At 66.1% G+C, this 23,817-nt stretch overlaps 4 protein-coding genes across 9 annotated transcripts; 2 read left to right on the top strand and 2 right to left on the bottom strand.

Annotated features, from left to right (window-relative positions):
* Positions 1-26: 26 nt before the first annotated feature.
* IDH2 (isocitrate dehydrogenase (NADP(+)) 2) lies at positions 27-4,061 on the bottom strand. The gene is made up of 11 exons (XM_063412889.1): positions 3,908-4,061; positions 2,907-2,998; positions 2,365-2,530; positions 1,860-2,020; positions 1,635-1,778; positions 1,404-1,540; positions 1,148-1,299; positions 962-1,074; positions 764-861; positions 561-653; positions 27-219 (listed from the first exon to the last, which is right to left on the bottom strand). Exons 1-11 carry the CDS (start codon positions 3,996-3,998, stop codon positions 132-134), a joined length of 1,335 nt encoding a protein of 444 aa, XP_063268959.1. The 5' UTR covers positions 3,999-4,061; the 3' UTR covers positions 27-131.
* Positions 4,062-6,343: 2,282 nt separating this feature from the next.
* SEMA4B (semaphorin 4B) lies at positions 6,344-18,109 on the top strand. Of its 5 annotated transcripts, none has more exons than XM_063412912.1 (15): positions 6,344-6,554; positions 10,964-11,107; positions 13,444-13,604; positions 13,807-13,911; positions 14,028-14,126; positions 14,239-14,350; positions 14,603-14,719; positions 14,820-14,977; positions 15,154-15,335; positions 15,421-15,571; positions 15,699-15,909; positions 15,989-16,104; positions 16,245-16,408; positions 16,482-16,576; positions 16,719-18,109. In XM_063412912.1, exons 2-15 carry the CDS (start codon positions 11,020-11,022, stop codon positions 17,492-17,494), a joined length of 2,535 nt encoding a protein of 844 aa, XP_063268982.1. In that variant the 5' UTR covers positions 6,344-6,554; positions 10,964-11,019; the 3' UTR covers positions 17,495-18,109. The 5 variants fall into 5 exon arrangements, with proteins under 5 accessions (XP_063268982.1, XP_063268983.1, XP_063268979.1 ...); XM_063412913.1 differs by lacking the exon at positions 6,344-6,554 and adding an exon at positions 9,583-9,714; XM_063412909.1 differs by lacking the exon at positions 6,344-6,554 and adding an exon at positions 10,539-10,782.
* A 1,441-nt stretch (positions 18,110-19,550) lies between these two features.
* CIB1 (calcium and integrin binding 1) lies at positions 19,551-22,507 on the bottom strand. 2 transcript variants are annotated; one of them, XM_063412928.1, is made up of 7 exons: positions 22,407-22,507; positions 22,215-22,249; positions 21,643-21,745; positions 21,080-21,233; positions 20,736-20,854; positions 20,574-20,662; positions 19,551-20,333 (listed from the first exon to the last, which is right to left on the bottom strand). In XM_063412928.1, exons 1-7 carry the CDS (start codon positions 22,455-22,457, stop codon positions 20,312-20,314), a joined length of 573 nt encoding a protein of 190 aa, XP_063268998.1. In that variant the 5' UTR covers positions 22,458-22,507; the 3' UTR covers positions 19,551-20,311. The 2 variants fall into 2 exon arrangements, with proteins under 2 accessions (XP_063268998.1, XP_063269000.1); XM_063412930.1 differs by lacking the exon at positions 21,643-21,745 and having other exon boundaries at positions 22,337-22,469.
* An 81-nt stretch (positions 22,508-22,588) lies between these two features.
* On the top strand, positions 22,589-23,801 carry GDPGP1 (GDP-D-glucose phosphorylase 1). Its single transcript, XM_063412926.1, has one exon. It carries the CDS (start codon positions 22,595-22,597, stop codon positions 23,660-23,662), a length of 1,068 nt encoding a protein of 355 aa, XP_063268996.1. The 5' UTR covers positions 22,589-22,594; the 3' UTR covers positions 23,663-23,801.
* Positions 23,802-23,817: the final 16 nt, after the last annotated feature.

The raw sequence follows: 23,817 nt of genomic DNA, 5'->3' as shown, positions 1-23,817 counted from the left end.
GCTACAAAGGCCTTAAAAACACTAAGAAAATTTTAGAAAAATTATTCAACTGTTTCAACTGTTCCTGAGCTGTGCTGGGCAGCTGGGGCCCTTCCCAGCCCCATCCATCCCAGAGATGGGGAGGCTGTCCCCTATTTCTTGCCCAGAGCCTTGTCGAGGTTGTTCTTGATGGCATCCAGGAAGTCGGTAGTGTTCACAAAGTGCTCATTCAGCTTCACACTGGGGAGACAGAAAGGGATTGGTGGTGGTCCCTGCCCACCTCCTCCCACAGGCACCACAGCCCTGGGTCTGGGATGTGGCCCCTGCCCAACCCAATCTGTTGGGAATAGCCACCCTGAGTCCCTGGGGACTGTCCAGAGAGGCCAGTAGCCACCTGTGGCCACTGTGCCAGCCAGCCCCTGGTCACTTTCCTACCCTTGTGGCTGCCCTGCAGGCCCAGCCCATCCTTGTGGTCACTGTGCTGTTCTTGTGGCCGCCCTACAGGGTCATGTCACCCGTGCAGCTGCGTTGCCCCAGTGCGAGTGGCTGCCCCCCAGCTCTGCCCTGAGAACCACCCATACTTGGCAAGGCCGTGGATGCAGCCAGCAAGGTCCTTCGTCATAGTCCCGCTCTCCACCGTGTCCACACAAACCTTCTCCAGTGTCTGCGCAAACCTGGGGACGGCAGCACTGCAGCTCCAGCACAGCTGGTGCCACAGGCCCTGCCACCACAGCAGCCGCTGGCAGGGTCCCTCACCCGGGGGTCCCCAGCCCACCCTGCTCACTTGATGAGGTCAGGGTTACTGTCCAGCTTGCCCCGGTGCTCCAGGCCACGTGTCCAGGCGAAGATGCTGGCGATGGGGTTGGTGCTGGTGGGTCGTCCCTGTGCAGAGAGAGCGGTCAGCTGTCTGGTGTGGACACCGTGCCACGGGCAACCGGCACAGGCGGTTCACGGGCTCTGCCCACCGGCAGAGCATGCCCACCTTCTGGTGCTCCCGGTAGTGGCGGGTGACAGTGCCGTGGGCGGCCTCGGCCTCAATGGTCTTCCCATCCGGACACACCAGGACAGAGGTCATCAGCCCCAGGGAGCCGAACCCTGCGGTGGGACAGGGGTCAGCACAGCTCCCAGGGTGCTGATGCAGAGTCCACCACACCCTACCCTGCTCCACCTTGGGCCAGGATGTCTGACTGGACATCCCCGTCGTAGTTCTTGCAGGCCCAGACAAAGCCGCCGGAGGATTTCAGCATCTGGGCAACCATGTCGTCGATGAGCCGGTGCTCGTACCAGATCTTCAGCTTGTCAAACTCCGTCTTGTAGTGCCTGGGAGCCCGGGCCAGGGGTCAGCCACGCTCACCCCATGCGGGTGTCACTGCCAGCGCCCCCAGGAGAGCCCCCTCAACAGCCCAGACCCCCCAGGTCCATACTTATCAAAGATCTCCTGGAAGATGTCCTTGAAGCGCCCGTCATAGGCCTTGAGGATGGTGTTCTTAGTGCTCAGGTAGAGCGGCCACTTCTTCTGGATGGCGTACTGGAAGCAGCTGTGCGCAAAGCCAGAGATGGACTGCAAGGGAAGCGCACCTGGTGGGACCCTGCCCTCAGCCTGGCATCTCCCCAGCATGGCAGGGCACGCTGCCCTGCCTTGAGCCCACCAGTACCTCGTCCGTGTTGTACATGCCCATGCCCACACCGCCGCCGGGGAAGTTGAACACCTCCCACTCCTTGGCGCCGCTGCCGTCCTTCGGCGTGAAGACCAGCTTGAATGTCCCGGACTTGGTCACCACAAAGTCGGTGGCTTTGTACTGTGGGGGGCAGGCAGGGCGTCAGGCAGGGGCTGAGGGAGCTGCTGGCCAGGCACGCGCTGCGGCCCCGCGCTGGCTCACCTGGTCACCGTGGGCATGGCGCCCAATGGTGATGGGCTTGGTCCAGCCGGGCACCAGACGAGGAATGTTCTTGCAGATGATGGGCTCCCGGAACACCGTGCCCCCCAGGATGTTTCGGATGGTGCCATTGGGGCTCTTCCACATCTTCTTCAGCTTGAACTCTGTGGGGCAAGCAGATGGGGCTCCTGAATGACCCTCCGGGACCCCCGAATAACCCCCTGGGACCCCTGAAGCACATGGTTCCTGCTAGCACCCAGCTCCACAGGCTGCTGCCAGACCCTGCTGCAAGGGGAGGGCAGCCAGCATGAAATCCTGACTGGCACAGGGCAGAGGTCAGTGTGTCCCCAGTCCCAGGGCCATGGGGTCCCCATGGGTGCAGCCCTTGACCCACCAGGAACCTGAGCTGGCAGAAGGAGGGCACTGCTGACCCCAGGGGGCTGTGCATAGACAGGAGGCTCAGCACCCCCACACCGGGATGGGAGCTCAGCCCCTTGCCCCTGCCCACCTTCCACCCTGGCTTCATCAGGCGTGATGGTGGCACACTTGACAGCCACGCTGTACTTCTGGGTGGCCAGAGCTGAGTCAATGGTGACCTGGTCATCCGTCTTGTCCCGGTGTGGCAGCCCCAGGTCGAAGTATTTTAGCTGGACATCCACGTTGGGCAGGATGAGCTGGGGGGCCAGGAGAGCGTCAGAATGGGGGGACAGTGCGAGGTGCCTGGGGAGCAGCAGCAGCCCTGGCACCCATCCCGGCCCAGCCTGGCTGCCTGCCCAGGATGGTCGCCCCGGCCAAGGTGGTTCTGCTGGCCTGGATCATCCCCTCTGCCCTGAACAGGCCTCCCAGCGTGAGACAGCCCCTGCTGCCCGCGACCGCCTCACTTAAAGGTCGTTCTGGTAGTTGTGCCGATTTTACGACCTGCTTCCTGCAGACAGAGGGATAGAGGCGGGGGGGACAGACAGAGGGCAGCACAGGGATCATGCATTCCCCCACAACTCCCCAAGCTCTGCTTGTGGCACACCCGCCCATCCCTGGGCAGGACCCCATCACCTTCTCCTTAATGAAGGCCCAGATGATTCGTGTCATCTCATCCCCGTCCATCTCCACCACTGGGTTTGCCACCTTGATCCGCTTGTCGGCATCTGGAGAGCAGTGGTGGGGGTGTTAGGAGTGCACCCCTGTCCCACAGCCCCACCACACCTTTGTGTGGGGCCAGGGCATCCTGTGGGGACCACACAGCTCCGTCCAGCCAGGTGTGGGTGCCACCCTGGCTGAGGGACAGGGACAGGTCAGAGAAAGCCCCACTGGGGTCTGGGCCAGTTAGGAGCCAACGCTGCTGGAGTGGGGTCAGAGTGCAAGACCCGTCGCGTGAGGGGGACAGGGACAGGACACATTCCTGTCACAGCGGCATCCGCTGTAACGCCCCAGTGAGATCAAGAACGGGACCAGAAGCAGGAGCAGGTGCAGTCCCCTGGGGCCAGACTCGGGCACAAACCGAGGTGCAAATCCCTGTGTGGATCCTGGACCAGGACTAAACCCCTCTGGGTGCCAAACCTGTCTGTGGATCAGGCTGTAAAACCCCACGTGGTACCGAGAGCAGAGGTGACCCCCCGAGTGGGACCTGAGCATGGGCAGGCAACAAAACTCTGAGCAGCACCGGGACCAGGAGTGAACCCTCCTGGGGTCAAAATCCCGCGTTGGTCCGGGACCTTGAACGAATCCTCCCCACCAGGCTCAGATCAGGTACGAGCTGAGGTGCAAAATGCCACGTGGAACCGGGACCAAACTCCCCTGGGACCAAACTCATCTGTGAAACGCCTCGTAGAACCGCGACCAAATTCCCCAGGACCAGACCTAGCTACAAAGTCCGGCGCGGGTCCGCAAAGCCCCGCGGACCGTCAGTAAGCGTGAGTCCGGACACGATTTCAGACACCGCCCCCCAAAAGAATCCGAGCCGCCCCCCCGTGGGTCTGAGCGCAGCCCGCCCGAGGCGCGCACAGCCCCGAGAACACAAAGGACTCCCCCACATCCCCCGAGGTGTCCCCACTCACAGTGCCGGCGCTGCTGCTCGCCGGCGGCGGGGAGCGGGCAGCGGGGCAGGCGGCGCAGCGCCGGGGCAGCGCGGAGGCAGCGGGCGGCCATGGCGTGGGCGGACGCGACGGGCGGACACGGGGGCGCGGTTCTCCCCGCCCCGGGGCGGGACAGCCCCGGCTCCCCTCGTGGGGCCCCGCCAGAGCTGCGGAGGGGCCCGCACAGGGTCTCGCCGTGGGGCTGGGGTCGTCGCCGCGCCCCGCCCCAGTGGCAGAGCACAGCACATCCGCGATCCGCAGCGGTCCCCATTCCCAACAAAGGGATGTTGCATCCCTGGGTACATCGGGGTTAAGGACCAGCGGCCAAACCCGACGTGGAACCAGGACCAAGCCCACTCGGGGTCAAACTCTCTGTTAAAATGCGTGTGGAATGGGGACCGGGCCCGATTTGGCCCAGGACCAGATCTAACTGTAAAACCCTGCGTGGGTTCTGGACCAAACCCCCATGGAATCTGACTCAGTTGCCAAACCCCACGGGGATCATGGACCAAACTCCCCCAGAACCTGGTCCGGTTGTGGAAATCCCCTCGTGGAACAGAGAACAAATCCCCCTGGGACCAGACCTAGCTGCAAAACCCTGCATGGGACCAGGAATGAAACCTGGGGGTCAGACACAGGTTTAAAATCCCTCGTGGAACTGGGAATGCCCCCACCCCCCAGGACCAGACCCATTTGCAAAACCCCTCGTGGAACCGATATCAGACATCCTGAGGATCAAACCCAGCTGTAGAAGCCCTCATAGAACTGGCAGCAAACCCGACTGCAAAACCCCGTGTGAGACTGGGTGGGTACAGTGGGATCGGGGACACACAGGCATAGCCTGACCCTACATGGCAGCCGCTGTCCCTGCTGATGGCTGGCGCGTGACTCGGCAGCTGGATCCAGCAGGACAAGGACAACTGCCACTGTTTCACCGGGGACCTTCACCTCGCCTGGCCCCCGCGTGGGGAGGAGGAGGGGGATGACGAGGACGAGAAGGACGATGACGACGACCACGGGGGTGATGCACACCAGGGGCACCCCGAGAAGGTGCATGGAGTGTGCCAGGGTTGCCAGGAGGCTGCTCGGGCTGGGAATTTGTTGTCCTGCTGTCCCGGCCAAGCCGATGGCTTTTTTTAGCCACATGGGACGGGCAGAGCCTGCTCCAGGAGGAAAAACAGCCCTGGAGCTGGCAGCCCCCAGCAGAGGGGCTGGAGGAGCTGCGGCAGTTGTTGACGTCTGCCTGGCTTTAACATTAACCAGAGCAGGAGCCGCGGGACCGCCGCGGGGGGAGCAGCAGTGGCCCGGGCCCTGCGCGTCCCTGCTCCCACCGCCCAGCCCGTGCTGCCAGCAGCCCTGCGGCCACCAGCGCTGCTCAGGGGCTGCCTGGCCGCCACCCTGGCTGCCCCCCGGCTGTCCTCGCCCTGGCCCCGCGGTTGGAGCCGCCCAGTGACCGCAGCGCTGGCAGGACGAGGCCAGGCCAGTCCCCCGCGAGGAAAGGACAAGAGCGGCCATGTGGCACTGGCCCAGGGAAGGCCCCAAACAAAGGCACCGCCCGCTCATCCCTGGCCACAGCCCAGCCACCTCCCTGCTGTGCCGCTCCAGTGTCCCCAGCCTGGGGACACGAGAGTGCTGGCAGGGCTGGAGGGTGACAGGTCCCACAGGTTTGGGATCCAGCCAGAGCATGAACAAGGACATGGTGTGAGGCGTCTGTGTGTTCCCTGCTGCCCCCAGACAGCCCTGCCTGAGGGGGCACCAAGGGGCTGACAGGAGCCTTGTGCTGCCTGCAAATGCAAGAACCCCAGCACTGCCCAGAGCTGCGGGCCTGCAGGCTGGAGTGAGGGCTGTGACCCCCTTTCGGCGACCATCCCACCTCCTGTGGCTGCCAGCATGACCCTGCCTGGGACCTCTCTGGGCAGTCCTGCCTGCCCAGCACAGCCAGTGCTTCAGTACCTGTGATCCCGGCAGCTCTGGGTGCTGCTGGCCCAGCTGCCAGCCACCAGCTCCGTGTGCCACGTGAGGCACACCCGTGGCCGTGCTATCCCTGAACCCCACAGAGCCACATGATGCCGTGAGGTGCCCAGACCCATGAATTACCCCCAAACTCCCTGAGCTGGCTATCAACACAGGGATCTCACCATGATGGCTGGAGCCATGTGCACAGGCATTGGGTGTCCCCATAGGCACCCCTGCTAGCAGGGACCCCCCAGGAAGGGCCCCCAGTGGGTGCTGCCCCAAATCATGCCCCCCAACAGCCCCATGGTGCCGGAAGCCCCTCGGTGTGCTGGGGCTGAAACACGCAGTCCTGGGCACACCAGCATGGCCCCTTTAGGGCCGGTGCCATCCCAGAAACCGTGGGGGGCAGAGCTGGGCCCCTCCAGTTCCCGCCCCCCAGAAGTGGCGATGACTGCCCAGCCAGCAGCAGCCGCCCCCGGCCGCTGCTCCCCCGGGCCCCAGCGCGGCGGCGGGGCCGCGCCGGGGCGGGGAGGGGCGGGCCGGCCCTTTGTTGTGCTGCGGGCGGAGCCCCCCGGAGCCGCCCCCGCACCGCCCCGCACCGCCGGGGGGGGGAACACCCCGGAGCCGCCCCCGGTGCCTGCGGCTCCCGCCGCGCCTCGGAGCCGCCGAGCGGGTGAGCAGCGGGGGGAGCACCGGGCGCGGGATGCGTGTGAGAGGAGCGAGTGTGCAAGGGGCGTGCGCGCGGCGTGCGTGTGCAAGGGGTGTGCACGGGCGGGTGCGCATGCACGGGGCCGTGCAAGGGCGGCGTGGGCACGTGCACGGAGGTCCCCGAGGGACGTGAGCGCGGGGGTTGCGGAGGGGCTGGGAGCGAGTGCGAGGATGTGCGAGTGTGCCCGTGCGAGTGTGCCCGTGCGAGTGTGCGTGCGTGGGGCTGTGCGTGAGTGACAGCGTGTGTGCATCGCTGCGTGGCTGTGCGTGTGCACCTGGGTGTGCCTGTGCGAGTCTGAGCTGGTGAGAGTGCCCGTGTGTGTGTGAGTGTGGTGTGTGTGTGGTGTGTGTGTTGTGTGTGTGTGTTGTGTATGTGTGTTGTGTGTGTGTGTTGTGTATGTGTGTGTGGTGTGTGTGTTGTGTATGTGTGTGTGTGGTGTGTGTGTGGTGTGTATGTGTGTGGTATGTGTGTGTGTGCGAGTGTGGTGTGTGTGTGGTGTATGTGTATGTGCAAGTGTGGTGTGTGAGTGTGTGTATGTGCGAGTGTGGTGTGTGTGTGTGGTGTGTGTGTTGTGTATGTGTGTGTGGTGTGTATGTGTGTGTGTGTGCGCGGGGTGCAGGCACACCGGGGCCATTCCCACAGCCTCTTCCCAGGCGTGTGTTTGCCACCCAGGGCGTGAACACCCCGTGACCTCTCTGCGTGTGTTTACATGTGCCGGGTGTGCGCACACCAGGCCGAGGGTGCTGGGTGCTGGGCGTCACAGGCTGCTCACGGGGAGGCATGTTAGTGCCTGCTCAGGACGGGGACACGCGTGTGTGCAGCGTGTCCCACGTGTGTGATGTGCCCTGGACATCCGCGGAGTGCACTCGTGCTGTGTGTCCCGGACATATGGCCACAGCACCGACCTGATGCCCAGGCAGCCCCTGGTCTTGGGGCACAGGGAGGGTCAGGGTCCCCCAGGCTTTTGGGTCATCCCTTGGGTCCTAGTGCCTGCTCCAGCTGAGCCTGGGGCTGCCTGGGGACTGGCACCCCCTGTGACCCCCAAGGAGCACCGGAGCAAGGGTAGTAAGGGTGCTACAGGACCAAGGGTGCCCTGGGGCTGAGGAGACCAGTGCTGGTTTGGGCTCTGCAGAGTTAGGACTGGCTGGGAAGTGGGCACCCATCCCTGAGGCTGGACCCTCCGTTCCTGCACTCCAGGGAGCTGACATGCCTGTGCTCGGAGTCCACCGCCTCACTGCCCCCCAGGGGTGCTCACTGGCTGGGGTTCCTGCCGGCTTTTCCCTGCTCTGTGCCAGGGCTGCCCAACAGGGAGTGGGGACCTGTGGCAGCACCCCGTGTGTCCTGCAGCTCCCAGGCAGGCAGCATGGGGTGCAGGGGACAGGTGGACTGTGGGGATATCCTGTGGTCCTCAGAACTGACTCTGCCATTGTGCAGGAGTGACGGGAGCAATGAGACAGGTGTGTTGTGGGGTACCCAGTGCCATGGGTGCAGTGCCCTGCAGAACCCTGCCCAGGCCAAGGGGATGCAGTGGGGGCTGGCTGTGTGCCACTGACACCCCAGTCAGGAGGTCCTGGCAGTGGGGTCTGAGCTCATGGTGGGCCAGAGAGGCAGGGGGCAGCCCAGCGTGGCCCCGTGGAGGCCCTTGGCTCAGGCAGCATGTCACAGCCGGTGCACGTGGAATGGGGGATGCCCCGGGGTCCCGTGGGGAGCCCTGTCAGGCTGTCTAGCCAGAGGCTGCCTCAGCCCCTTGTCCTGCTTGACGCCTCTCCCAGGAGGCTGTGAGGACGCAGCAGAGGGGAGCAGAGTGCCCATCCACGCTCCAGCTGCGGCCAGGTACCCCCGCTGCAGTGGGAGCAGCGGGCAGCTGGGGCTGGAGCATCTGTGTGCCTGTGCGGGGCCCGCAGCCGCACACTGCAGGTGTGCATGCATGCGTGCTCACACACTCTGCGTGTGCGTGGCTGAGAGGAGGGACTGCCGGCTGCTGTCTGGCAGCTCCCAGCAGCCAGCCGAGCCGGGGGCGTGCGTGTGAGCCCCGGAAGGTGGGGAGAGCCCCGGCGTGTGGGCTGTGTGCCAGGCGGGTGCAGGTCCCTGGGCAGAGGCCATGCCCGTGCTGCCAGCCGTGCCGGGGCAGGCTGCAGAGGAAGGTGGGAGCTCGTGGGCAGTGGCAGCAGCAGCAGCGGCGAGGCGCACACAGCCCCGTCCCTGCTCTCTGCACACAGCAGCAGCACCCGGCTCCATCACCGCCTTCCCAGGCACCCTCTGCCAGTGGGAACGGGGTGGCGGGCGCTGGCGTGGGAATTTGGTGCAGAAACCGCTGCCCCACCTGGCTGCTGACCCCGGGCCACAGGTTTTGGTGCTGCCCAAACACCCGGAGAGGTTTCCCCATTGCTGGCAGTGGGCAGGGAGGGTGGCACGGCCGCCGCACTGGTGCGTGCCAATGCCTGCAGCAGGGCGTGGGGCACGCACAGGCCTGTGCCAGTGCAGAGCGGGGCAGGGTGCTGCGGGTGCCCCCAGCGCTGCCCCGCTGGCAGCTGCGTGGGCAGGACGGGAGATAAATGGGAGTTTGGCGTAAACAGCCCTGGCTGCCAGCAGCGCTGGAGTGGTGCTTAAAGGCACAGGCTCTGGCCTGGTTCTGCTGCCTGTTCCTGCCCTCCCTGCCTGCCTGCTCTGCCCTCCTTTTCCTCCCTGCCTGTCCCGTCCCTTCCCCCTGCTCACCCCAGAGCAGCTGCCCTCCCCACAGGAGCTCCCGTCCTCACTGCCTGCCGTCACCCCGGGGTGTTGACACAACACTACCACGGCCATGCACAGGTGACAGCCGGGTCCCTGGAGCCCCCCAGGATACCGTGAGGTGGCATGGGGCAGGGAGCCACGGCTGTGGGGTGAGCGCCGGCTCCCACCCCATTCAGGGTGACTTGCTTGGCTGCGTGACGCAGAGTCCTGTCTGTCTGTGCCACTTCCCGGGCAAAGGGTGCTGCTGATAAGGCTGGGGTGGAGCTGTGGGCCTGTCCCAGGCCTGGGAAGGAACATCGGGCTCCATCAAGAGCAGCGGGAGCAGTGGGACAGGAAGGGAGCAAAGTCGATTTGGGGCGAGGGGCATGCCCCAGCCCCAGCCCCTGGACATCAGGTATGGCCTCTGAGCAGGCAGGGTGTGGGGGCATGGGCACAGCTGTCCCAAGAGCGTGGGCAGAGGCATCCAAGGAGTGTGGATACAGTTGTCCCGGGAGTGTGGAAAGCGTTTCTCCTGGGCAGGGGGCTCACAGTGGGTCTCACCATAGCGGTCCAGGGCTGGGATGGACCAGGAAGGACATGGGAAGCTCTGCCCCATGCTGGAAGGGCAGCGCTGGGTACCCTGGCCCCTGGAGAGCTGCCTGCTGCAGGGGAATCCCCAGACCCCATCCCTCTGACCCCCTGTCCCCGTTGCCATGGCGATATAAGGAGTTGTCATTAATACCAGTTGCGTGGGAGCTGCTGGCTGGGTGGGCAGTGCTCTGAGGGCTGTGGGGGCTGTGAGCCCTCCCCACATCCCAGCCAGGGACAGAGCCCCCGAGGGCCAGGCAGAGGATCGTGCCCAGCCCTCCCTGCTCGGCAGCATGGCCACACCGGGACCCCGGGACGAGCACAGGGGCTGGCAGGGATGTGTCGCCTGTGCCGAGTGCTGCCTGTGAGGACACCGGCACCGGCCAGGTGTGTCCGCGGTGGGGCTGGCTCAGGCACCCCGTGGTACCCCACGGCTCCCGAGGGAGGGCAGGGAGCGCCGGGCTGTGCCGGCCAGAGCCCCCAGCAGAGTGGCCGTGGGGCACAGCTGAGGGGCGAGGGGGCGGCTCTGGTGGCAGCCATGGGGCCGAGCTGTTCCCGGGACAGTAGGACACCCCCGGGACAGCTTTTCCGGGGACAGCAAAATACACTCCCAGGCAGCCCCCGCTGGACCCGGGATCCCGGGCTCACCGGGATCCTACCGCGGGGATGGAGGAGGCTGTAGGGAGTCCCCAGCTGCCGCTAGCGCCGGGGACAAAGCCCCGGCCCCTCCGGACCGTGACGGCCGCGGGGCGGGGGCTGGGCCGGGTCCCGCTGGGGCGGCGTGGGGGCGGTACCGGCGGGGAGCCGCCCGCCTCCTCTTCCGAGCGGCCCACCCCGCCCGGGGCACCGGCGGGGCCGGGGGCTGGAGCGGATCGGTGCGGCCGGGAACGGCTGGGTACGGCTCGGGGACGGATCAGTAAGGCTCGGGCGGGGCCGGTTCGGCCCGGCCGGGCGGGGCTCCCACCGTGGCTGCTACGCCTGGTGCCGAGCGGCGGGCGGGCAGCCCCGGGGCGGGCGGGGCGGGGCGGCGGGGGCCGGGCCGTACCCAAGCCGCTGAGCCCCTTCTCTCCCCGCAGGTCTGCAGCGCCCGGGCGGCTTCGCGGCCGCGGCGGAGCCCCGGGCTCGGTCCGGGATGGCGGCGCGGCCGGTGCTGCCCGTCCTGGCGGCGCTGCTGCTCTCGGCGGCTCCGGAGCCTGTCCCGCGGGTCAGCCTGCCCTACGGTGAGTGTCCGCCGGCCTTCGGTGGGTGAGGTCCGCCGGTACCGGGGAATGGAGTCAGCCCCCGCCGAGGGCTCCGGCTGGCGTCTCCCCCGGGGCAGCGGAGCGTCCCGCGTCCCCCCGGGGTGGAAACGCCTTGTGACAGCCCCGCCAGCTCCCCAGGACGTGAGGAGCCCTCTGACAGCGGGGCACGGAGCAAAGGCTGGGGCAGAGCCCCGGGGATGCTGCGGGGTGTCGGGACACGCACCCCCGTGTCCAGACCCGCACCGAGGGTGGGTGTGTCTGGGGCACCCGGGGCACTTGTGCCTCCGCAAGCAGGCAGCGGTGGCGGCCGTGTTCTGTACAAGAAGGGGCGGGCTGAGCCGCCCGGGAGACCCTGCCAGTGGGCTCCCTCCCTGCTCGCTATGTCCCTGGGGTGGGGGACACGCCACAGCCCCTTACCGTGCAGTGCTCAGCTCCGGACAGCTCTAAACCCCACTGCAGGCACTCTTGAGCTGCATGGCCCCAGAGTGCCCGGGGCTGCGCTGGGCAGGGGCTAGGGAAGGACAACTGGGAGGGTGCTAGGCCAGGCAGGACTGTAACAAGTGGGGGGCCTGGTTGCAGCCCCCTCCTGCCCTGCAGAGCCCCCCAGCAGCTGGCACAGTCTGGGCGGGGGGCACGCTGCCTGGGCTCAGCCCTAGCAGCTGTGCTGTGTGGGGGAGCCACCCACGGCTGTGCTGCCAGAAGGTGGCTGGATCCAGCTGCTGCCGGCCAGCAAAGCCCATCCCGTCCTGTGCTGGCCGGCCTGGGAGGGTGCCGTGGTTTGGGCAGCTGCGAGCACTCCCTGGCTCAGCGTGCTGCAGCTCCCTGCTGGGGATGTGGCCGCACCACATGCTCCCATGACCGCTGGCCACGGCCGTGGTGGCTCCAGCAGATGTGGGACCTGCTGAGCTGGACAGGAGGCTGGGACACTGAGAGAACCGGCTCGGCATCGTGCCACGCTGTGCTGTGCCGTGTTGAGCCACGCTGCCTGGCCCTGCCTGCACAGACCGGTTCTGCCCTGCGCTCTGCACACCTATAAGGCCGTGGGAGCTGTGGGGCTGCAGCCAGGGGCAGTGCCTGGGGATCCCAGCCTGGACCCCGGCGAGGCAGGAGGAGCTGGGCAGGGAGCACGGCCGGTGGCCGCTGTGTGCCCGGTGGTGGCTCCCATGGAGTGTGGCCACGTGGGGCTGCGGTTGGTGGGAGGGAGGAGCTGGGAGCTGCTCCCCTGGGAGCACTGGATGTGCCTGCAGCAGGTTTGTCTGGAAGAAGCAGGTCTTGTCCTGACAGGCCCCTGGCAGCCACACCAGCAGCTAGCTCCCCATGCCAGCACAGCTCTGCAAGGCACAGGGGCCCCCCTCCCCTCTGCTGCCATAGCCACTACGGGTGGCATCACCCCGCCACTAGGGTACAGGCCCCTCACAGGGCGATGTCCTGGGGCATCAGCTTCCTCCTCTCTATACCACGGTGGGAGAGCTGGGCTGGTGCTGGGGCCAGCTGAGCCCCCCAGAATTGGGGAGATATTGCCCCATCTTGAGGCACCTGGAGTTTGTGGAGCAATGGGAGGTGAAAGCCATGGGGTCCCACCCCACAGCTCCTTGATCCCCCACACCGACTGTCACCAGGCAGGGCCTGGCAGGAGCTCTGGGGTTATCCTGGTGGGACTCTGGGAGCAGGCAGGGGGTTGGGGAAGGTCAGGAAGTCCCCAGAGTGTCAGGGGTCAGGGAGTTGGCAGCGTGAGTCAGCCCGACGTGTCCTGCTCACAGCCAGGCCCATCTGATTCAGAGCGGCGGTAGGAGAGGAAGGGCTTCCGGGGCCAGGCCACCCACGCGGGACGGGATGGGACAGGACGGGCCCTCCCTGACTCAGCATGGCCACTGGCCCGTGTCCGGCATGGGCTGAGCCCGCATCCAGCACCCGCAGCACGGGGCTGAGCCCTGCGGGCTGGGGCAGGACCGTACTCCCAGCACTCATCTCCCCCTGCTGTGAGGTCCCTGTGGCGCTGGGCTGGGCTCAGCCTCCCGTGCTGCAGGGCTGAGCTCTAAGGCTGGACATGGCTTGGCAGCTGCCCCAGTGCTCGGCAGGGCTGTTGTGGCATCCTCAGGGCCAGGACACGGCGTTGCCTGGGGGGTGCCCTTGGGCACTGTCTCAGTCCTGCACAGTTTGCTGCAGTGTCTGGCAGTGTGGGCAGAGCTGGATTTGGCCCTGGCTGCTCCGGGTGGGTGGCATGGCCAGGGTGCTGGGCAGAGGGGCCAGGAGCAGCCGTGGGGCAGGGCCCTGGGGCCAGCACAAGGCTGATGCCTGTCACTCTTGCCCCACAGACTCGGCCGAGAGAGTAGTGCGGCGCTTTGAGGCACCTGGTGTGTCCAACTACACGGCCCTCCTGCTGAGCCTGGACGGTGGGACCCTCTACCTGGGGGCACGAGAACTGCTCCTCACCCTCAACACCAGCAACTTTCAGCCCAGCTCCCCAGTCCGTAGGGTGAGCACAGGGATGGGCTGGGTGGCCCTTGGGGAGGGAGGGGGCACCAACTAGCTGGAGTGCAGGGGATCCCCTTCCCACCAGAATTTTGGATCTGTGTGAACCACCATGCATTCAGGAGCAACTGTCCCAGAGCAGAATGTTTGAGGTGGGGAGGATGTGGTTGCTGTGAACAATTCCAAGAAGGGTGTCTGTGGACCAGCCAGGAATGGACGGGCTCCCAGTGACTGTCCCTTCTCCACAGCTGCTGTGGAGTGCAGACGAGGAGAAGAAGAGGCAGTGCGTGTTCAAGGGCAAGGACCCCCAGGTGAGCTCCACTGCCAGCAGGCATCGGGGGCTGTGGTGGGTTTGGGCAGTGCCCTGTGCAGGGTGGGTGTGAGACAGCTGAGCTAAGGGCTGAGTTGGGTCCTCTGACCCCCACAGAGGGACTGTCACAACTACATCAAGCTGCTGCTGCAGCTGAACAGCACCCACCTGTACACCTGTGGCACCTGCGCCTTTAGCCCAGCCTGCGCCTACATCGTGAGTACAGGGACAGGATCCCCCACAGCTCCCCCCATGCCATCAGGGCCCTGCAGTGGGGTCCTTGGCACTGGGACGAGTGCTGCTGGCTCACAGCCTCATCCTGCTGCAGAACGTGCAGCACTTCAGCCTGGAGCGGGATGCGTCGGGGAAGGTGGTACTGGAGGACGGGAAGGGACGCTGCCCCTTTGACCCCGAGTACCGCTCCACAGCTGTCATGGTCGGTAAGGCACGACACCCTGGGACCCTCGCCCTTCCTCCCTGTGCTGCCTCGGGACCCTTGCCCTCCCTGTGCCACCCTGGAGCCCTCACTCTCCCTGCAGTGCCCTGGGACCTTTGCCCTCCTCCCTGTGCCTCCTCCTCCCTGTGTCTGCCTGGCCAAGCTGAGGCAAGGCCAGGTTATCACAGACCCCAGCAGGAAGCAGGGCCGTGCTGGTGGCGTGTGGCGGGTCCCAGCAGGAACATGTCTTTGGCAGATGGCGAGCTCTACGCCGGGACTGTCAGCAACTTCCAGGGCAATGAGCCAACCATCTCCCGCAGCCAGGAGAGCCGCATCGCCCTCAAGACCGAGAACTCCCTCAACTGGCTGCAAGGTGAGTGCTGGGGCTGGCACGGCTGCTCAGGGTCCCTCTCCCCCACAGTGTGGGAGGCAAGGGATGGGGCCAGTAGTGCTGAGGGTGCCTGTGCCCCCAGACCCAGCGTTCGTGGGCTCAGCCTACCTGCGGGAGAGCCTCCCTGCCGGCAACCCTGAGGGTGACGACGACAAGGTCTACTTCTTCTTCAGTGAGACCGGGAAGGAGTTTGACTATTTTGAGAACACCATCGTCTCCCGCATCGCACGTGTGTGCAAGGTGGGCATAAGGAAGCAGGGGAGTGTGGGGGCTGTGCTGGGGTGTGACTCACTGCTGGGGTGGGGGATGTGGGACCATCCTGCATATGTCCAGCCCTTGGTGCCTGGACCCTGCCCCGTTCACTCAGCGCGTGGGGTTTCCTGGGGCATTGCACCCTGACCTGCTGTGCCGTGCAGGGGGACCAGGGTGGGGAGCGCGTGCTGCAGCGGCGCTGGACAACCTTCCTGAAGGCACAGCTGCTCTGCTCACACCCTGAGGATGGGTTCCCCTTCAACGTGCTGCAGGACATCTTTGTGCTCACCCCGGGTGAGCTGCGCTGGAGGGAGACGCTCTTCTACGGTGTCTTCACCTCGCAGTGGTGAGTCGTGGGAGGCCAGGGCAGCACGGGAGGCTCGGCAGAGCCAGGGCCTGATCTTGCCACGGGCTCTGCCTCTCCTCACCAGGAACAAGGGTGGACTGGGCAGCTCGGCCGTCTGCGCCTTCCCCATGCGCAGCGTGCAGCGCGCCTTCGCCGGGCTCTACAAGGAAGTGAACCGTGAAACGCAGCAGTGGTACACGGACACCAGCCCCGTGCCAGAGCCCCGGCCAGGCATGGTAGGTGGCCCCTTGGCACCTGCCCGGACACAGCAATGCCCCATTGCTCTCCTGGTTCCAACGGCTGCCAAAACATGGTACCCACCCACTTCCCCAAGCCCTTCTGAGCCCCTTCCTTTCCCTGCAGTGCATCACCAGCCACACACGGCACCTGAAGATCAATTCGTCGCTGCAGATGCCAGATCGGGTGCTGAACTTTATCAAGGACCACTTCCTGATGGACAGCCCTGTGCGCAGCCAGCCACTGCTGCTGCAGAGCCACCGGCGCTACCAGCGGATCGGCGTGCACCGTGCTCAGGCCCTGCACGGCACCTACGACGTCCTCTTCCTGGGCACAGGTGGGTGCGGCGGGCTCCGGCGGGGCGGGGGGTGTGCCAGGCACCCCGGCCCCGTTCAGCACAACCCCTCTCTCTGCAGACGACGGGCGGCTGCACAAGGCTGTGCGGGTGAACCACGGTGTGCACATCATTGAGGAGATCCGACTCTTCCCTGACGGGCAGCCTATTCTCCAGCTGCTGCTGGACCAGGACCAGGCAGGAGCCAGGGCAAGGGGGGCACGGGGGGCTCAGCCTGCTTGGGGCAGGTCCTGTGTGTGGGCTGGGGGACAGAGACCTGGGAAGGCAGGGGTGTGCAGGAGCCCACTCCACTGACCCCAGCATGTCCCCTCCTGCAGGGCCTCGTCTACGCAGCCACCTACACAGCAGTGGCCCAGGTGCCCTTTGCCAACTGCAGCCTGTACCGCAGCTGCGGGGAATGTGTGCTGGCACGGGACCCCTTCTGTGCCTGGAGCTGGGGTGCCTGCCGCAGGGTCACCCCACATCCCCCGGCACACCTGCAGTAAGTGCTGCACCCTCTGCCATCCCCCTACACCCCACGGCACCCCACTGCCCTGCTCTCACTCTGTTCCCAGGCTCTGGGCCCAAGACATCGAGGATGCTGACACGGAGCGGCTCTGCCAGCTGGCCAATGCCTCCCAGCCCCGTCCCCGCATCCTCCTGCCTCCAGGTGAGCTCCCTCTGGTGCTGCTGTGTGAGTGCATGTCCCAGGGGCTCCCACACATCCCAGACTCCTGCTCCACCACACTCCCATCAGCCCCTGCCCACAGCTGGGGTCCCCTCCCTGATGTCCCCATGGGTTGTCTCTGCAGGCTCAGGCACCCCATGCCAGCAGATCCAGCTACCTCCCAACGCAGTGCGGCCGCTGCCGTGCCGGCTGCTCTCCAACCTGGCCTCGCGGCGCTGGCTGCACAACGGGGCACCTGTCAACGCCTCCTACCTGGTACTGCCCGACGGGGCCCTCATTCTGGTGGGCAGCCCAGAGCGTGCAGGCACCTACGAGTGCTGGTCACTGGAGGAGGGGTTCCGCAAGCTGATGGCCAGCTACTGCGTGGGCGTGCAAGAGCCAGCGCTCGGGCCGGCAAACTCCGGCAGGAAGGTGGCTGCTGGCCGTGACACCCTGGAGACGGTCAGCACATCGCGGAGCACCTCAGCGGCGGGCAGCACTGCAGCACGGCTGGATGGCAAGACCTACTGGACCGAGTTCCTGGTGATGTGTGTGCTCTTTGCTGCTGCCGTCCTCGTGCTGGCCTTCTTTGTCCTGCACCGGCACCGTGACGGCATGAAGGCCTTGCTGGAGCCCGGTGACCCTAGCAGGCACCAGAAGCCACCCCGCAAGCCGGTAGAGAGCCTGCCCCTGAATGGCAGCAGCCTGCCCAGCACAGCTCCTGAGCACAAGGGCTACCAGGCCCTGCAGGACAACTACATTGTCAGTACCCCCGTGCATGAGCCCCCAGGACAGCCACGCACCTTCTCTGAGTCAGAGAAGAGGCCACTCCACGTCCGTGACAGCTTTGTGGAGGTGTCTCCCGCCTGCCAAAGACCCCGGGTGCGCCTGGGCTCCGAGATCCAGGACTCGGTGGTGTGACGGGGATGAGAGCCCAGCCCTCACCCACGACTGCCTCTGCTCTGCTGAGCCTCGCCGGACCGTGCACCGCTGCCGGGGTCCGTGTTATCTGTGTGTGCATGCCCAGAGCCCGGCACCCACACTCTGCGGCAGCACCCACCAGGCAGTGGGTCTAGACCCTCGCGGGCTCCCTGGGCATCACCTTGGTACCTGTGGACATGAGGGGTGCCACATGCCTCTAGGGACCTGCGGGATGGTTCCAGCCCAGCGTCCCTGCTGCAGGGATAGACACGGTTCCTGGCTCAGGCTGCTGGTGCAGCCACGGTGCTGCCAGGCCCTGATCCCTCTATGCAGAGGGCAGGAGGGGGCGGCCGCAGCCCCCTCGTGCCCCAGCTCACTGTGACGTCCCGCTGTGGGACCCAGGGCCACGCGTGCGGCTGCACGGTGCCAGCCCCGCGGCATGTGCTGTGTGTCTGTGCTTGGTTCGTTTTTAATATGTGGAAAATGTGAATTGTGTCCGGGGAAGGGGAGCTGGGAACAGCTTCCCCTGCGCTGGGTGGGCAGGGAGACCCCCACGGCCCCATGTGCGTGTGCAGAGACGTCTGTTGTTTTTATATAAAGTCCTTCAGACACGTGTGTGTGCGGCAGGGCTGAGTGCCTTCCTGGGCCAGGACTAGCCCAGTTGGCCCCATGGAGAGGAGCCATGTCTGGCTCTCACTGCTGGAGGAAGAGCTGCCCATGGCTTCAAAGGGGGCCAGAGCACTGTGCTGGCCATCAGATCTGTGGAGTCCCCTCCTCATGTGCTTGGCTGAGCATTGTGCCAGGGCACACGGGGCCCTGCAGGGACAGTGGCAGTGTGCCTGTGCAGGGACACTGACCAGGGCTGTCCCAGCAGTCCCTGTGACCTACTGGCAGGCTGTCACTTGGGCAGCCCTGGGCTGTCCTGGGGCCGTGCTTGGAGGCCCGTGCTGTGGCAGTGTGGTGCAGGCAGAGCAGGGAGTCCCTGTGGTAGGGGAGTGCAGAGCAATGGGGTGATGCCATCGTGGCACATTGAGAAACAGGTGAAGGTAGAGGTGACCAGGAATAGAAGAAAAATAGAGGTGACCAGGAAAAGAAATTTTGGTGCCTGGGGCTGGGAAGAGGGCAGCCCCCAGCAGGAGAGAGGCTGTGGCAGCCTCCTTCCCAGGAGCACAGTGTTGTGCTGCATGTGGGACCCACTGCCTGTCCAGGGAGCATCAGGTCCTTGCCCCATCCCACCTTGCTGCGGGCAGACCCTGGACACTTTGCCAGCAGGACGTGACTCCGCGGTGGCTGAGGGCGAGGCCTGGGACACGAAGTGCTGCTTTTGAGCCCTCACACAACTGGGAAGCACTGGCAGTGCCAGGACAGGGCTGGGGGAAGTGGTGAGCTCCACACAGAGCTGGCGTGTCCAGGCAGGATTCCCCTGAGGGACCAGCACTGCCTTGCTCCCAGCTGGACCCGTGCACTGAACTTCCTGCACAGCCTGTTCTGGGACATCAAAAAAGCCACTGGAGGCGTTGGCTGGTGAGCTGCCAGCACACACAGCCCTGGGGCAGTAGGGGCACAGGCCTCGGCGCGCAGATAGTGTCAGCACCGTGGGGCAGCGGGCTGGAAGGGCTGGCAGCACCAGAGTGGGAGCCACAGTGTGAGAAACAGCCATGCCAGAGCCCCGAGAGCTGTCAGTGCTTTGCCCCAGCCGGACCCCAGGCTCCACAGCAGTCCTGGCAGGGCCACTGGCTGCAGGCCAGGACAGAGACGCTGCCTGCACAAGGACAAAGGGCCCTGGTGCTGCCTGCAGGGATGGTACCACTGCCTGCCCAGGGCTCCCCTTCGTGCCTCTGGCCTGAGGGCTGAGCTCTTTGTGCTGCCCAGAGGGATCCCAGCGTGGAGGAGGGAGGGAAGGAGGTGGCCCACGGAAAGAGCAGGACGTGGAGCAGGACGTGGAGCCTATCCCCTGGGGTGGCGGCTGGCACGCAAGCAGAGAGGCCTGGCAGGAGCCCATGTCCCCAACACCCTCGTGGCACCCGTCCCACAGCTGGACAAAGGCAGCAAAGAGCAAGGGTGAAACCAGAGCCCTTTAATTGTGTCCTCACAGGGACTGGAGGAGGAGGAGGCCAGGGCGGCAGAGCATCTGCTGCGCTGGAGCCAGAAGAGGGCAAAGAGAGAAGGGGAGGAGGAGGAGGAGTGCAGGCTCTGAGCACAGCCATGGGGGAACAGCTCTGCTGTGGGGTGGCACCTGTACAGTGACACTTGGGTGACTGCTCAGAGGAAGCACCCTCATTTGGGTTATTGCTCGTGAAAAATGATCCACATTTTGGTTATTGCTCAGAGGACCCACGTTCGGGTTATTACTCAGAGAAATGGATCCATGTGGCAGCAGAAAGGGTTCTCAGAAATACAGGAGAGGCTGGAAGAGGCTGGCACGGGAGGCAGCTCCCTGCCTGCTACTGGAAGGCACAACATAGGGATTGGTCCTGAGGGCAGAGAGGGGCTGTGCTGCTGCAGAGTGGCCCCAGGCAGGAGCAGCTCTTCCTCCCTCCCCTGCAGAGCTGCCCTTGGAATGCGTAAGGATTCAAATTCTAGTGCTAGGACAGCAGAGGGGCTGCAGGAGAGGCAGATTCCTGAGACACCCTGCTGCCAAGCAGGCACCTGAGACGGGAGCAGGAGGATTCCTGCCCAAGGCATTGCAGCACTGCCAGGCACTGAGGGGCCTGGCCTGTGCTCCCTGAAAGAGGAAATGGCTGAGCCCTCAAGGAGCTGCAGGAACTGGAGGAGTGCTGGAGGAGCTGGAGGAGAGCTGCTGGACAGCCACAGGGCTCACAGGACAATCTTGAAGGAGCTGCAAGAGATATAACAGCATCTGTACCTGCTTGTTTAGTCACACAAAGGGTTTACAAGCACCCAGCAGTGCAGGGACCAGAATCCCCATGCTGGTAGAGCCAGCCTGGGATGCAGAGCCAGCCTGGGATGCAGTTCCCTCTGCCATTATGGCAGACTTGGCACAGATCCTGCCACCACTAACTCTGCCCCAGAGCCAGCTGAGCCGTCAGGGTGATGCAGCCTCTGGAGACCACCGCACCTGGCAAAGTCTGGGGAGCGGGAGACAACATGCTGGAACTCGGAGAGGTTGATGGTGCCGTCCTTGTCGATGTCAGACTCCTCCAGGATCTGTGGGGAAGGTGAGCACTGAGCTCTGTGCCTGGGGCCGTGTAGTGCCCGTGCCCTGCCCAACGGGCCTCACATTTTGGATGAGCTGCTCCATCTCTGCGCTGCTCAGCCGGGACTCCTCGCCTTGCCCTGTCAGGCAGTTCACCAGCTGTTCCAGGTCCTTCCTGTCCAGGGTCCCATCGTCATCAAAGTCTGTGGGGAAAGACAAGGTGGGCTTGGGCAGGGCTGCAGTGACCCCAGAGAGCCACAGGCACCTCACCATGCCAAACCAGCTGTTCCCATAGGGAGCTCCTAAAGCCACCATCCCCGTGGGTGCTCCAAGGGCACTGCCAGCCCTCCTGAACATCGATTCATCACCCTGCTCCCGCTTCCTCCAGATGCAGGGATCCTAGAACACAGCAGCTGCCCCAGCCTTACCAAAGATGCGGAAGGCATAGTGGGATTTGATGTCAGAGGTGGCAGAATCGCTGAAGACACTCAGCATATCAAGGAAGTCTTCAAAGGACATGCTGTCATCGTTGCTGTCTGAGGTTGAGAACACATGGCAGATCCGGTGCTGGAAGGGGTTTGCCTGTAGACACGGGAATGGCTCAGGAAGGCTGGGCCGTGCTGGCACCTCAGGCACACACTGGCTGTGGCTGCTACTCCAGCAGGTGAGCAGGTGCCCCGCTCTGCCACTGCTTCATCACCCATGGCACGGTCAATCCTGTGCTGTGCACCTCCCGGGATGCAGCCCTGTGCAGCAGGGATAACAGCATCCCCCATGGCACAGCAGGAATCCCCAGGATCCTGCACAGCAGGGAACCTTGGGATCCTCCATGGCACAGCAGGTATTCCTGGGATCCTCAGCTGCTCGGTGGGGACAAGGAAGCTCTTTACTGGAACGGCTGAGGACAGAGCACTGGCACAGCGAGGCCGTGGTGGGTGCATGGGGCCCTAACCCGGGAGCAGCAGGGTCCCATGTCTGCCAGGCACCCTACCCGCAGCTCAGGCAGCGTCAGGATCTGGCTCTTGGGAACCCGCGCAGAGCAGGCGTTCTCCCTCTCCTCCTTTGGCAGCAGTTCACTGAACCTCTTGTAGGCGCTTTAAGAGGCAAGAAAAAGAGCGGCTCTTTGGTGGCAGCAGCCCGTCTGGGCACCGGCCACACAGCTCCTGCCAACGCTGCCGGGCGGGAGCGAGTCAGCCGGGGCTCCCACGGCTGCTCCGGGGCCACGGCGAGGAGCCGCTCTGTCTGCTGCCCACCGCGGCTCCGGCTTCGGAAGGGTCACCGCGGGCTGCTGGGCAGGGCGGCACCGGCCCGGCCCGGCCCGCGCCAGCAGCAGCACCCGCGGACCTTCGCCCCAGCGCAGCCGGCTTTTAGGGAGTGCCACCGGCACCTCCCGGCTCAGCGGGGCGTCTCGGCGGAACGGGAGCCCCGGGGCAGCGCCGGAGCTCTCCGTGCCCCGCGACAGAGACCGAGGCCCCGCGGGACCGGGCTGGCACCGGGGCACGGGGGGCAGGGTTCGCGCCTCCATCCCGCCCCACTTGCGGTATTCCGGCCGGCGGTACTTACAGCAAGATCTCCTGCTTGCTCAGGAACGTCAGCTCCTGCGGGGACAGCACGGGTCAGCCCGGCACGGGGGCCAAGGCCTGACCCAGGGCACCCCAGCCATGGGTTCCTTGGCCTCTGGGTACCTTCCGGGACCGCGCCGCCCTGCCGTGCCCCGACTGCAGCCGGCCCTGTGCCCGGTGCCGGTGTCCGTACCTGGTACTCGCCCAGCAGGTCCGGCGGGATCAGGCTGGCCGAGCCGCCCATGGCGCCGCTTCCCTCGCGCGTCACCCGCCCGCCGCCGCTGCCCGCCCCGGGCGGGGCCGGCGCACCCACACGCACGGCCGGCCCCGCCCGCCGGGCACTCCGCCGCCCCGGGGCCGGCGATCGCGGCGGTGGCGGCGATGGCGGGAGGGAAGCAGGGCGAGCCGAACCCCGAGGCGTTCGTGTACGGCGAGGAGGACTTCGTGCTGCAGGCAGCCGGCTGGGGCGACCCGGACTCCGCGCCCTCCCGGTTCGATCGGGTGCTGCTGGCGAGCTGGAGCGATCGTATGGAGCGGGGGCTGTTCCGGTACCGGCTGGGCCCGCTGCCCACCCGCGTCCTGCCCGGCGCCGTGCGCCTCGTGGCGCAGCTGAACGAGCAGCGCAGCGCGGAGCGCCGCCCGCCGCAGCCCGTCCGCAGCCTCCGGGATCCCTTCGACCCCGGCGCCTTCAACTTCACCCGGCTGCGCCCCGCCGAGCTGCTGTTCCGCCTGCGCCGCACCGGAGGCCCGGGGCCGCCGCCCGAGCCGCTGCTGGTGGCCATCAACGCCAGCCCGCTGGAGCGGGGACACGTCCTGCTGCTGCCGGAGCCGGCGCGGCGGCTGCCGCAGGTGCTGACGGCCCCGGCGCTGCACGGGGCGCTGGAGGCGGTGCTGCTCAGCGGCCACCGCGGCTTCCGCGTGGGCTTCAACGGGCTGGGCGGCGGCGCCTCGGTGAACCACCTGCACCTGCACGGGTTCTACCTGGACCACCCGCTGCCGCTGGAAGAGGCGCCGGCCGAGCCGCTGGGGCCGCGCCTGGGGCTGCTCCGCGCCGGACCGGCCCCCGCCTTCCTCTTCTTCGCCCCCGGCCCCGCGGCGCTGGAGCCGGTGTCGCGGGCCGTGTGCCGGGCGGCAGAGCACCTGGGCGGAGCCGGGCTGGCCTACAACGTGCTGGCCACGCGGGGCGACCCGCCGGCGGGGCCCGGGGCCGGAGGCGGCCGTGGGCTGCGGGTGCTGCTGTGGGCGCGCCGGCCACTCTTCGGCCCCAAGGCGGGTGAGCCTTTCGCCGTGGCGTTGTGCGAGCTGGCAGGGCTGCTGCCGCTGCCCGCCGAGCCGCTCTACCGGGACATCACCGAGGTGCAGGCCCTGAGCGCCATCCGCCAGCACCTGCTGCCCGAGCCCGAACTGCTGCACCTGGGCGGGGAGCTGGCGCGACTGCTGGAGAACTGAACCGATGGCACGGGCAGCGGCTGCTGGAGAGCTGAACCGATGGCACGGGCAGCGGCTGCTGGAGCGCTGAACCGATGGCACGGGCAGCGGCTGCTGGAGCGCTGAACCGATGGCACGGGCAGCGGCTGCAGAGCTGAACCGATGGCACGGGCAGC

This window comes from Prinia subflava, chromosome 15 (assembly GCF_021018805.1).
Source record: "Prinia subflava isolate CZ2003 ecotype Zambia chromosome 15, Cam_Psub_1.2, whole genome shotgun sequence".
In the NCBI taxonomy this organism is placed as follows: domain Eukaryota; kingdom Metazoa; phylum Chordata; class Aves; order Passeriformes; family Cisticolidae; genus Prinia; species Prinia subflava.
This window is presented reverse-complemented; position numbering and strand designations above follow the sequence as displayed.

What these genes read in the sequence shown, in the direction of transcription:
- IDH2 (XM_063412889.1), bottom strand. Translation starts at nt 3,998, where the DNA reads ATGGCCGCCCGCTGCCTCCGCGCTGCCCCGGCGCTGCGCCGCCTGCCC. An exon ending in CGAGCAGCAGCGCCGGCACT is followed by an intron (nt 2,999 to 3,907) that starts GTGAGTGGGGAC and finishes ACTGCTCTCCAG; the next exon opens with ATGCCGACAAGCGGATCAAG. An exon ending in TGCATCCACGGCCTTGCCAA is followed by an intron (nt 220 to 560) that starts GTATGGGTGGTT and finishes CTGTCTCCCCAG; the next exon opens with TGTGAAGCTGAATGAGCACT.
- SEMA4B (XM_063412908.1), top strand. Translation starts at nt 10,554, where the DNA reads ATGGAGGAGGCTGTAGGGAGTCCCCAGCTGCCGCTAGCGCCGGGGACA. An exon ending in TACGGCTCGGGGACGGATCA is followed by an intron (nt 10,804 to 10,963) that starts GTAAGGCTCGGG and finishes CTCTCCCCGCAG; the next exon opens with GTCTGCAGCGCCCGGGCGGC. An exon ending in TGCTGCTGGACCAGGACCAG is followed by an intron (nt 16,105 to 16,244) that starts GCAGGAGCCAGG and finishes CCCCTCCTGCAG; the next exon opens with GGCCTCGTCTACGCAGCCAC.
- CIB1 (XM_063412928.1), bottom strand. Translation starts at nt 22,457, where the DNA reads ATGGGCGGCTCGGCCAGCCTGATCCCGCCGGACCTGCTGGGCGAGTAC. An exon ending in ACCTGCTGGGCGAGTACCAG is followed by an intron (nt 22,250 to 22,406) that starts GTACGGACACCG and finishes CTGTCCCCGCAG; the next exon opens with GAGCTGACGTTCCTGAGCAA. An exon ending in CGCTCCCCAGACTTTGCCAG is followed by an intron (nt 20,334 to 20,573) that starts GTGCGGTGGTCT and finishes TATCTCTTGCAG; the next exon opens with CTCCTTCAAGATTGTCCTGT.
- GDPGP1 (XM_063412926.1), top strand. Translation starts at nt 22,595, where the DNA reads ATGGCGGGAGGGAAGCAGGGCGAGCCGAACCCCGAGGCGTTCGTGTAC.